General features: G+C 27.7%; 2 protein-coding genes across 2 annotated transcripts in view; both read right to left on the reverse strand.

Annotated features, from left to right (window-relative positions):
* Positions 1-1,471: 1,471 nt before the first annotated feature.
* Positions 1,472-3,325, reverse strand: LOC136085285 (uncharacterized). Its single transcript, XM_065806576.1, has one exon. It carries the CDS (start codon positions 3,323-3,325, stop codon positions 1,472-1,474), a length of 1,854 nt encoding a protein of 617 aa, XP_065662648.1.
* Positions 3,326-9,984: 6,659 nt separating this feature from the next.
* LOC100202001 (lysyl oxidase homolog 2B) overlaps positions 9,985-11,146 on the reverse strand; it is a 23,288-nt gene continuing 22,126 nt past the window's right edge. Inside the window, exon 11 of the mRNA XM_065804791.1 lies at positions 9,985-11,146. This exon is cut by the window's right edge and continues 152 nt beyond it. Coding sequence (XP_065660863.1) covers positions 11,111-11,146 — 36 coding nt within the window. The 3' untranslated portion in view covers positions 9,985-11,110.

Raw genomic sequence — 11,146 nt, forward strand, 5'->3', positions numbered from 1 at the left:
TACAAAAAACGATATATTTATAAATACTTTAGTTCTTTTGATTACGGGTAATAATTTTTATTTACCGAACATTTCAATTCAGTTCAAAGAAAAAAAAACAATTCAATATTAAAAAATAAATGGAATGCATTACTTTTTATTTACAAAAAACAAATGTTTAAAAGTAAACAAGTGAATGAATATACGTATTATTCTAAAGTCACGTGAGCAAATAGAACGCTATTATTGGTCTACGCTAATTACAACAAATGTAACTCGAGCGTTTCGTATGAAAAGTTCATTTACGACAAATGACCTACTGAAATATATTGGAAAAAATTTTAATTGAGCTACGGATAATTTTTTTAAAAATAAGTCCACAAAAAATAGATAGTTCGCATATAGGGTAAAACCACCTATTCCTGGCCACTTAATTTTAAACTTCGTTATATATTACCGCGAACGGCATAGGATCATGAAAAAATATTTCTAAACTCTTAATAAACTTCTTGAGATACAATTTATGACAAGTTTGGTAATTTTTGTCAATAAATTAACAAGTTTCAGCACAAATACAATAAGGCTTAAAAAACACCAAATCCTGGCCGGAGATCCGAAACATGGCCATTGCGAACTTATTCCTGGCCATTAAGTTTTACGAAGTAAAAGTAGTGACAATGATTTTAAAAACACAACAAATTTATTGTCTCGAGTTTAAAAAATAAGTTCTGCACAAATTTTTACTTGTGTATATTCAGGAAATATAGAATAAAAGCAAAATGCGAAAATAATAAAAAAATCCTTTTTTTAACAGCTAAACAAAAATAAATTTTAAATCGCTTCACAAAACTTAGCAAATGTCTTAAATGAATAAAAACATAAACTTGCTATACTTATGTAATTAATACTAATGTTTTTTGTCATGTCATAAAGTAGCAGTTTAAGAAAAAAGCCAGCGTTTGATAAGATTTTCAGTTTTAAAATGTATTTTACTATTTCAACAACAATCTTAAAAATATACCAATTCAAAATGGTCCTTATGAGGTTTAGTAAAAGAAGTATATTAAATTAGGCAACAAAATACATAAACATAATATAGTGATACTTTGCAAATAACTCAACATTGAATTGCTGTTTTTTTTCAAAATAAAAAAATTAAAATTTCAATAAAAATATTTAACAGCAAAATAATTAAATATATATTTAAAAAATAAAGCAAACAATTACAACACTTTTATCAGGATACCGATTCGTTCATCGTTTTTGGATCATTAAGTTACATTAACATTTTTCAACATTGTTTGCAAGAGTTGCTTGTATCGTCTGTATTTTTTTTTTGTTTAGATTGGATTAAATTTTTTTTATTTGGTTTTGTTTTATTATTCATATTATTTGCTTTGTCAGATAATGGAACTTTAGTCTTTGCAATCAGTTTTTTCTCAGCAATCTCAGATTTCAATAATTTACACTCTTCTTTTTCCTTCAACTTTTGTTAAAGTGCTTCAAATCTCTTTCTGGACCGATTCTCTTTTTCTTTATTTTTTTCTCTTTTAGTTTCTATCTCCAGAATCTTAGCATCGCAGGCTTCCTTAGATGTCAATATGAAATATGTTGGTTGCAGGCCATTTTTTGAAAATTTTTTAGTAGTTGGCAAAATCTTTTTTGGGTATGGTAATATATCATTGTCATCGTCCTCAGTGTTTAACAGATTATTTAAACCATAAGATGTAGATGCATTGGTGAGAAGAGTATATGTTGTATCATTAGACTTATTATTAACAAGCGGTGTTGAAACATGGTCAAGTGCTATTGTATTTTTTGGAAGAGCAGTTAATACATCAGGAGATAACATTTTCAAACTTTTCCAACTCATAAAAGTTTCATCACTCTTAATGTCAAATCCTTTATCAAAACAAAAAGCAAAACATTGGCGTTGTTGGTCTGTTAAAACAGATTCCAGATCATCGATGGAATAAGTTGGTAAAACAAGACTAGAACTATTCACTTTTTTCTCTACACAATTGGATTCAATAGCAAAATCTATTTGTACATTACTTACTGCAAAGTTTGTTTGATGTGGTTGTAATATAATTTCAGAAGTTTTTTCAGATTTTTCCAAAAATGGATTAATAATATGCTTCTTATCTTCGTCAAATCTTATACTTTTTTCATATTTAGCCTCAGTTAATTGTGATGGTTCATAAAGGTTGTTTGGCAGATAAGCCTCTGGTGGAATTTTATTGGGATTGAATGGAAATATACCACAGGCATTAAACCCTGATTCAATGTTCTTTTCCGATAAGGCTTTTACCCATGCTATTCTAAACAAAGCACAAAAATTCCTATGTGACACTAAAACACCTGGATACATATTCATCATATCTTGGCAAGCAACATTATAGTGTTGTTTGAGTGGTCCAAATACACTCCGATCACAAGGTTGAAGCCAATGTGATGTGTGTGCTGGAAGTTCAGCTATAATGATGTTATTCTTGATAGCTGATTCAAACAATTCTATGAAATTATGAGAACTATGACCATCCAAAATTAATATTTGAGGTCGCTCAGGTCCTATATTTGTTAAAAAAGATTCCGAAAACCAAAGTAATGCAATACCTTGTTTAGTCCACCCAGAATCAGAAACACTCCAAGTACTTCTTTCGGGAGCTGAAAGAACTTCAAAGCCATTTAAAGCTCTTCTGGTTTTACCTTTCACAATAATGTGAGGAGGTATGTGAGTGCCTGAGGCACTAATTGTGGCAATTATTGTTATTGTTTCACAATTTCCACTTGTCCGACTTTGTATATATCTTGAACATGACTTAATAACAACCTTGTCTGGTGTATGCTGCAATTGCAAACCAGTTTCATCCATATTCCACACACAATGGGGTTTGCAATAAAGACCCATCTCATCCATAACTTGCTTCAGCGCGTTAAAATAAATAGAAACCTTTTCCTTGTCCATACACTGATGGCGAATAGCAGCTGTACCCTCAGGAACTCTTAGTCGAAGAGTTGAATGTCTTTTTTTAAGTAGAGACCACCATTTTTTAGATGGCAGACCATTCTTGAATGGAATACCCCGCTTTCTTGCTATATCCCCAGCATATTTCATAAACTGACGCCTTCCAAAACCAATACCCATAGATGCTCTTTTAGATGCATATTCAACAAGCTTAAGCTCATCTTCACTTCCAAGTTTTGTAGAACAACCTGGACGTGCACCCATTTCAGTTTTTCCATTAAGACGATTTTGCAAAGTGCAACGAGGAACCTTGTAAGTTTTAGATGCAGTACGTTGAGTCATTCTTTTTTCTTTGACTGCAGCCACTGCTTCGTCCATTTGGCTTTTTGTCCATTTTAAAACTTTTACTCCTTTCCTCGGGTTAAAGTTACAGTGTTTTGTTTTACTTTTTTTATTTTTGCACATTTTTTTTATTTGAGTGGGATGCATAATTCAACCTAAAAAAATTTACTTATAAAACCAAAAAGAATAAAATGTTTCAAAACAGAAAACGTTTTCTCTTATGAGATTTATATTAAAAAACTTAATTTTAAAAACAAACAAGAAAACATATATAAATTATATTTAACATGCAATGTATATATATATATATATATATATATATATATATATATATATATATATATATATATATATATATATATATATATATATATATATATATATATATATATATATATATATATATTCATAAGTGATCATAAAGTTGTATTTTTTTATTTAGTTAAACTTTATATATATATATATATATATATATATATATATATATATATATATATATATATATATATATATATATATATATATATGTATATATAATTTTAGCATGAAAATAATAAAATAGAATAAATAATGTAGATAATAAAAATTTGACTCAACTTTATAATTAAAACATTTTATTTTAACTAACTTTGTTTTTTTATAACAAAATTTATATTACAATTAAGACCTTATTCATGGCCAAGAATAGGTTGACATGTGGCCATGATTAGGTCATTATTTATGGGTAACAAAAACTAAAAAAGTGACAACTTAAACACAACCAAACGAAGTAATTTTTATTTCAAATCAAAGTAAAATGTTTTTATTACTAGAATAAACCATTGCAATTGAGTTAAATTTTATTATTGTTATTAAACAAGATAAATCAGCGAGACGTTTTTTCGCATTTTTGTTTTCACGTTCGGAATATTTTCCACAATATAAACAAAATTAGTATAATTTTAAATCTCAAATAAAAAAACGTAGCGTTGATCTTATGTAAAGGACTGAGGTTCCAAACTTAAAGTTAGATTAAATTTTCATTTTCAAAAATTTGGAAAGCCACCAACTCAATATTTAAGACAATAAAGTTCATTGAAAAAAGGCCAGGAATTGGTGCTGGCCAGGTATAGGTGGTTTTACCCTATAAGACATTTTTTTCAAAAATGTCGAATACGACACTTGTATTCCGGGCTGACGATATATTAAACAAAAACAAGCCAGTAGAATTATATGTAATGTGCATAAATTAAATAGTTTTAAAAATATAGTTAAACAGTATTTACTTGAATTAACAGGCACAAACATATTTTTGTATTTTTAAGTAAAAAGAAAATCTTTTAATATTTCTTACTGTTTCTATTTATTTAATTTTGCAGTTTATCGTATTCTTGTTGTTATTATGTATTAACTTGTTTAAATAACGAGTATTTGTAAATTTATATAACTTGTAAAAAATACTTTACGCTTACTATAGGGGCTTGGTGCCAAGACTTCTGTCTTCTACTTGCTCCTGTCTTTCTTAATTTTTATTTAAATTTTGTTGATAAAAATTGTAAAACAAGAACGTTGTAAAATATTTATAAATGACGAATAAATGTTTCTATTTCTATCTTCGCCTCTATTTTTTAGATGTTTTATGTAGAGTTTTTGTTTTGACGATTTCCTAATTCCTCTGTTAATCCAAGAGGTGGTCAGGTATTTTAAACTTCTCTTTCAACTTTTGGAAATTGTCGAGAGTTAGGAAAATGTCTATAAAGTTAATGTAAGCGGAGTTTGTTTGTCCGAGGTTACATTCGTAATATTTTATATTTTGACCGCTAGTAATAAAATCTAAAATATAAATAAAGTATAAAAAACAAAACAAAATCATCATAAGAAGCATTAATAATTTTTCAAGTTTACTTTAATTTTGTTTTGTTTTTAATGAAAAAAGCTTTTTATTTTTATTTGATTTGTTTAAATTATCAATTTTTCAAAAGTATCAATATCTGTATATTTTTTTCTCAGGGTTGTTAGTTGACACAAAAGACCAAAGAATATCAAAATATATAAAGGCAAAAATGTTTTTTTTCCTCCACTTTCTTTGTCCTTGTCATGCCTTAAGATTACTTTTTTGATAATTAACTGAATTGATCCTATCTTCACACAAAACTCACGTTTATATAAAATGTGCTACTAAATTGCTTGCGGGTTTGCTTTTAAAAGTAACCCTGTCATTGATATAATTTGTTTTAAAATCGGTTAATATTGCTTGGGGGTTTGTTATTCTTTTTTTTAATCTTTTAAAATACTTTTCTTTTTTTTTTAATTTTATTTCATATTAATATTTGTTTAATATTAATATATCGTAACTCTTTGTAAAGACTTAAAAGTAGAAAATAAAATAGAGCAAAAACATTTGCTAAAAAAAGCTTTTTAATTTAAATTTAATAGTTCAGTAAACTAAAGATTAACAGGTATGTTTCGAAATGTTGTGCATTCCTTTCAATCTTTTGTTTACTGAACTACTAAAATAAAAAGTTTATTATCCACTTTTTAGTACAAAAAAATTATTTATTTTAGCAAATGTTTTTGCTATATTGTATTTTACTTTCGATGAATAAAAATTGTAGTATCACTTTTTACAGAATATTTTTTTCTTTCTTTCTTTTTATTAACATCTATATTTCAGAACTTTTCTTTGATCTAAAAACTAAAAAAACCAATAAATATAATAATTACACAATGTTACAAAAATTTTTTTATCTGTTCATCAAAATTTTTTAATATATCTCAATTAATTTAAACCATTCGATTCTCTGAAATCGTAGTCATCAATGAGTTTATTCGGAGTATTTTCTTCAGAATATTATGCAGCCGCTTCTTCAGATTTTAGGAAAAGGCAACTCATCCCTCCATGGAACTGGTTCAATTGAAGATGGTATACTTAGATAAACTAGAATCAGCTTTTACTTTGGCTTTTTCTACTTTGGAATTTTAACAATTCAGAAATAACACTCTACCTGATAGTTCATTGGTTTAACAGTCTACCTGATAGTTCATTGATTTTCTCCATATTCTTGGAATTACTTAGCTCATTGACTTTTACATTCACGTAACCATTCTTCCCGAGGTGATCTGCAGATGACACAATTGTAGTGTGGTGCCACAAATTGTCCTGATTTCCTATAGCCATGCCAAAATTAGAGCTGTATGCTGTAAAGAATTTATACCACTGAAAATCTTATGTTTAGTTTGTATTAATAATAATAATAAAACCATAATACCACTAAAATCAGCACGCCAAAATTACATAAGAAACATTAAAAAGTTAATATAAACAAAAATGTTGTAACATTGTGTTATTATAAACCTGCATTATAAGAAATTTTATCAAGAATATGTTAAAAATCTTCTAAAATCGACTACAATTAGGCCAGGGTTAGGGTCAGAGTTAGGGTCACATTTAAAATACTATAAATTGGAAAAATCTTAGTTACGATGTTACAAAACCCATTACTAGACGCAATGCTTGTTTTAAATCACTTTCTTGATTTTTATCCAACGTCCTCCAAGTCTTGGGAATAATGTAATATAATAAATATACAATTTAAAGAAATTGGATTTATCAATCAACTGAATAGCGCAACTTAGAACTTGGTATTTTAAAAATGAAGTGGAATGATTTAAAAAAAGTACAATTGTTCCTTTGATTACTTATAAAATTTAAACATAATTTTTATAGACATGAGGTTAACTAAAAGCTAAAAAGTTATTACTAAAAAAAGTTAATAAAAAACATGTATTTGCAATTTTTTTCGTCTTATCTATAGGACTTAACTGCGTAGTTTTGTTGATGACCATAATTTTCATTTATTCATTAAAATGATTTGTTCCCTTATGTATGACTTGTACAAGGTTGTGTATGACTTTTACAATGTTAATGGCGTAGTTAATTTTACTTTAGATTGCCCTCATAAGTTACAGAATATTAATCTTTGTGCGTTTAGTTTACCTAAAAACTTTCTCAATATGACTTATGATGCACGGATTAAAAATAACCCAAGAAAAACAATGACATTAAATGTTTCCAATATTCGTAGATAATTATTGCCACCAGCAACAAAAATTGTCACAAAAAATTTTATTAGGTTTTTGTTTAGTAGAATATTTCTTTTTAATAAGCAGATTTTTAATAATAATAACTTTTTAGCTTTATATGTAATCTAAACCAACAAAAAGTCTGCAATTTCACAGCTTGAAACTACCATTAGTATGACTAATCTAGGTGTTGTTTTAATATATTTATAAAACAAATACCTACATAAAACATATGCGTACATTGTTAATATAATTTAAACAAAAAAAAAAGTTTTTGTATTCGGGTTACTTGTGTGATTTCACTTTGGTCCGATGTTTGTTTTAATCTACCCATTAAACGTTGAAACAAAAAAAAATTGTTGAAATGTTTTTTATATAAAAAATAACTGCACCAACATCACAAACTAAAATAATTTTGGTTAGGTGTCGATTGTATTTCAGGAATGCAAAATTATTATCATATTATATATATATATATATATATATATATATATATATATATATATATATATATATATATATATATATATATATATATATATATATATATATATATATATATATATATATATATATATATATATATATATCAGCGGCGGTTTTAAGCGCAGGCAAGTCAGGCATTTGCCTGTGGCTTCGCTTTTTTTTTTCTTAGTACAAGTAATATAAAAAAATTTTCTTAGTACAATAAATATAAACAACGAAACTCATTTATTAAAATTCAATATAATGTATGCGTACAGTATTTTTATAAACAGTATTTTTATAAAATATTCAACTTTACATATACATCTATTATTATGTATGTAGCAATTTTTTTTTGCGTTATACATAATGCCTGGCAACTATATAAAAGAGTATGCGGTTTCTAGTCTCATACATTGACAATGACTGTGACAAATATATCTTTGCCCATATACACCTACACGTCTCAAAGGCTTTTTCTGTTTTTCCATCCTCCTAACTGAATGACTTTTTGTTTGTTTGTTTATTTATTTTATATAATATTGTCTTTACATTTTTACTGTTGCACAAGACATAATCTGAGCAGTGATGGGATGTTATGCTGGTTCCGGGTATTTGTTGTAGCGGTTTCTCTTTGAGCCATAGATCAGTGTTTATTCCATGTATAGGTGTTTTATCCATTGTGGATTCGATGAAGTATGGCTACATTTGCTAACAGTTATTGACAATAGTCCCCATAAGCGGGGCTGCCCCCTCCCTGGGAATATCCTTGGTGAGTTGGTGAAGTCTAAAGTTGGAGACTCTCCTTGCATTGCTGTTAAAGCCATCTTGGGTTCTTTGATTTACGACTGGCACTTCCCTTATTATTGTTGTGGCTTTTATATTTACTCCTTACGCTGGCTTTTGATTAGACTCGACGTTACAGAACTTACAACAAAGACTGATTTTTCTTTTACTAATTTATCACATTTACATACTATTTTTATTATTTTACATTAATGTTTTCATGAGGACGCTTGTTCCTTCCTTCTGACTTTGAGTCTTTATGCATTTTATGAGTTGAGTTCTTTATGTACATTTTAATATACAAAATCCTGTACGTTTTTGGTTTTATATTGAAAAGATTTGTGGTTTCTGTAGTATTATATTTGTTTGACGTCGCTATGCCATTTTTGTTTTTGTGAGCACTTTAATGTCTTCATTAACGATCTTTTTATTTTTCCTGACAACAATTTTGTTTTTAGTTTCTCGTTTGTTATAGTTTGTTATATTGCTATAGCTATAGTATGATTGTTGTTGGTATAAAAAATGTTGTGTTATGATTGTGTGCGAGTTACAATTTTTTGGTATAATGTAAGTAATGAATGATGTAAAAAACCAAATTAAAAACTCATAAAAATTTTTAAATTAAAACTCATAAAAAACTATTTACGTTCCACTATGGGTCAAGACCACTTATCTGCATTAGCTTTAATTTCCATTGAAAATAAAATAAGTCGGTCCTTGGACTGTTCTGATTTAATTGATGAGTTTGCGTCTTTAAAACTCAGAAAGGTTAAGTTTTAAGTCAATGTAATCGATCCTCCTAAAATCTGCGAAAAAAATAAATGGTATCGCAGTAAATAAAAACATAAAAAAAGTAAAATAAAAACATAAAAAAAGAGAAAAAAAACTTTGAAACTATAAGATATATTTTCCTTAGACCAAGTCAATTTTTAGTATATATTTGTTTGCTTTAAGCTACTTCCCTTGCTTTTATTAGATTCACTAGAATTTCAAACTCCGTTTTATCTATTACCAATCTTTAGTAAACCTTGCAAAGCAATTTCAGTTTAAAATGTTGACAAAGTTAAAAGCCGTAGCGCAGTGGTTATTGAGTTGGCTTCAGGATCGAAAGGTCTAAGGTTTGATGTGGCCTTACAAGCAGAATTGGGAATAAAGGTGGTGATAAATTTTTTGATAAATAGTTTTCTGCTCTGTAACAAAAGCGTTAATTATAATACTTTAATAAAAGAAACTAAAAAGATGAAATTAAACAAAAGATTTACGATAGAAGCAGTGAAGCATGGCGCTGGACATTAAAAGGTTTCAATTATCGCTTTAGTTTGCGAGATCGCTATTGTTAACCTAGACTGGATTCAGTTTCAGCAAAAATGAAGTAACTCTTATTTTGAATGATTTTATTATTTATTAAGTAGAAAATAAAAAAAAATTTAAATATTGAAAAAAAAGTTTAAGCAAAAGCAAAAATAAACTTTATTAAAGCTATGCTCCAGTTTTTGGGCTGATACTTCTAGCATATGCATAGGTATTTTAACAAATACTATACAGTTTAAACAAATATTGTACATTTTTATTTTTTGAGTTGAGCTCAACAACAATATATATCAAGCTTTAATGGTTCTCGATTATCCCAGTCTACATGAATCGTGTTCTTATATTATCGATTAAATTTCCTGTTTTTTCTTTTCTCCGGTGAAAACTTCTACTCCAATAATCTTACTTCTTTTGACCTTTGAGTGAAGGTTCCTGTAGGCCTTTAATAAATATAATTTTTTTATCCTTTTGGTTTTACTACTAAATCTTATTCGAATATCTTCTTCGGACCTTTTCTATTCCATCAAAATTAACTGTTGATTTGACTGATTAACAAATACAAAAAAACAACAACAGGCAAAACACACGCATAAAGCAAAAAAATATTAGATTTAATTATTTACGATTTTAAATTTGCCAATTCAACCCTTATAACAACGAATTTCAGGATTATTTTGGCTAGCATGACACCGTTTTACAAAGAATTTCCAAATTGCAGTTCGTTGAAACATTTGCTCCATGATTTGTACTTACGCGATCCTACACAATGCACTTACTCTACGCGTTTGTGACGCAAAATCCATTATGCAACACACAGATACATGATTTGATTAGGAAATTATTTTCTGCTTCGATGTTCTCTTATTAAAAATTCTATTATATTTCAAAATTCGTATACAATTAAAAATTTCCAAAGCATTTAAAATCTTAATTCTGTAGACTATACTCAAAGCAGAATTCAGAATACTGCTTGTTTCCGGTTATTGTTTTTATATCGGTATGACAATCAACCGGCTAAACTTTTATCTGCTGAAGATAGAGATGAAATTTACAAATTATTACAACCCAGTGTTCGTTTCTTTTTTATCCCAAATACGTGCGATATTTTACTTCATATATTGAATTCTTACTTTATTAATACAGTTTTTTAGTTTTGATGTTGTCATTAATGTTTTAAACAGTTTTTGATTTTCATCCTTATAACTGAAGTTTGCAGTACCCCCACTTACCATC

Source organism: Hydra vulgaris, chromosome 09, assembly GCF_038396675.1.
Source record: "Hydra vulgaris chromosome 09, alternate assembly HydraT2T_AEP".
Taxonomy (NCBI): Eukaryota; Metazoa; Cnidaria; class Hydrozoa; order Anthoathecata; family Hydridae; genus Hydra; species Hydra vulgaris.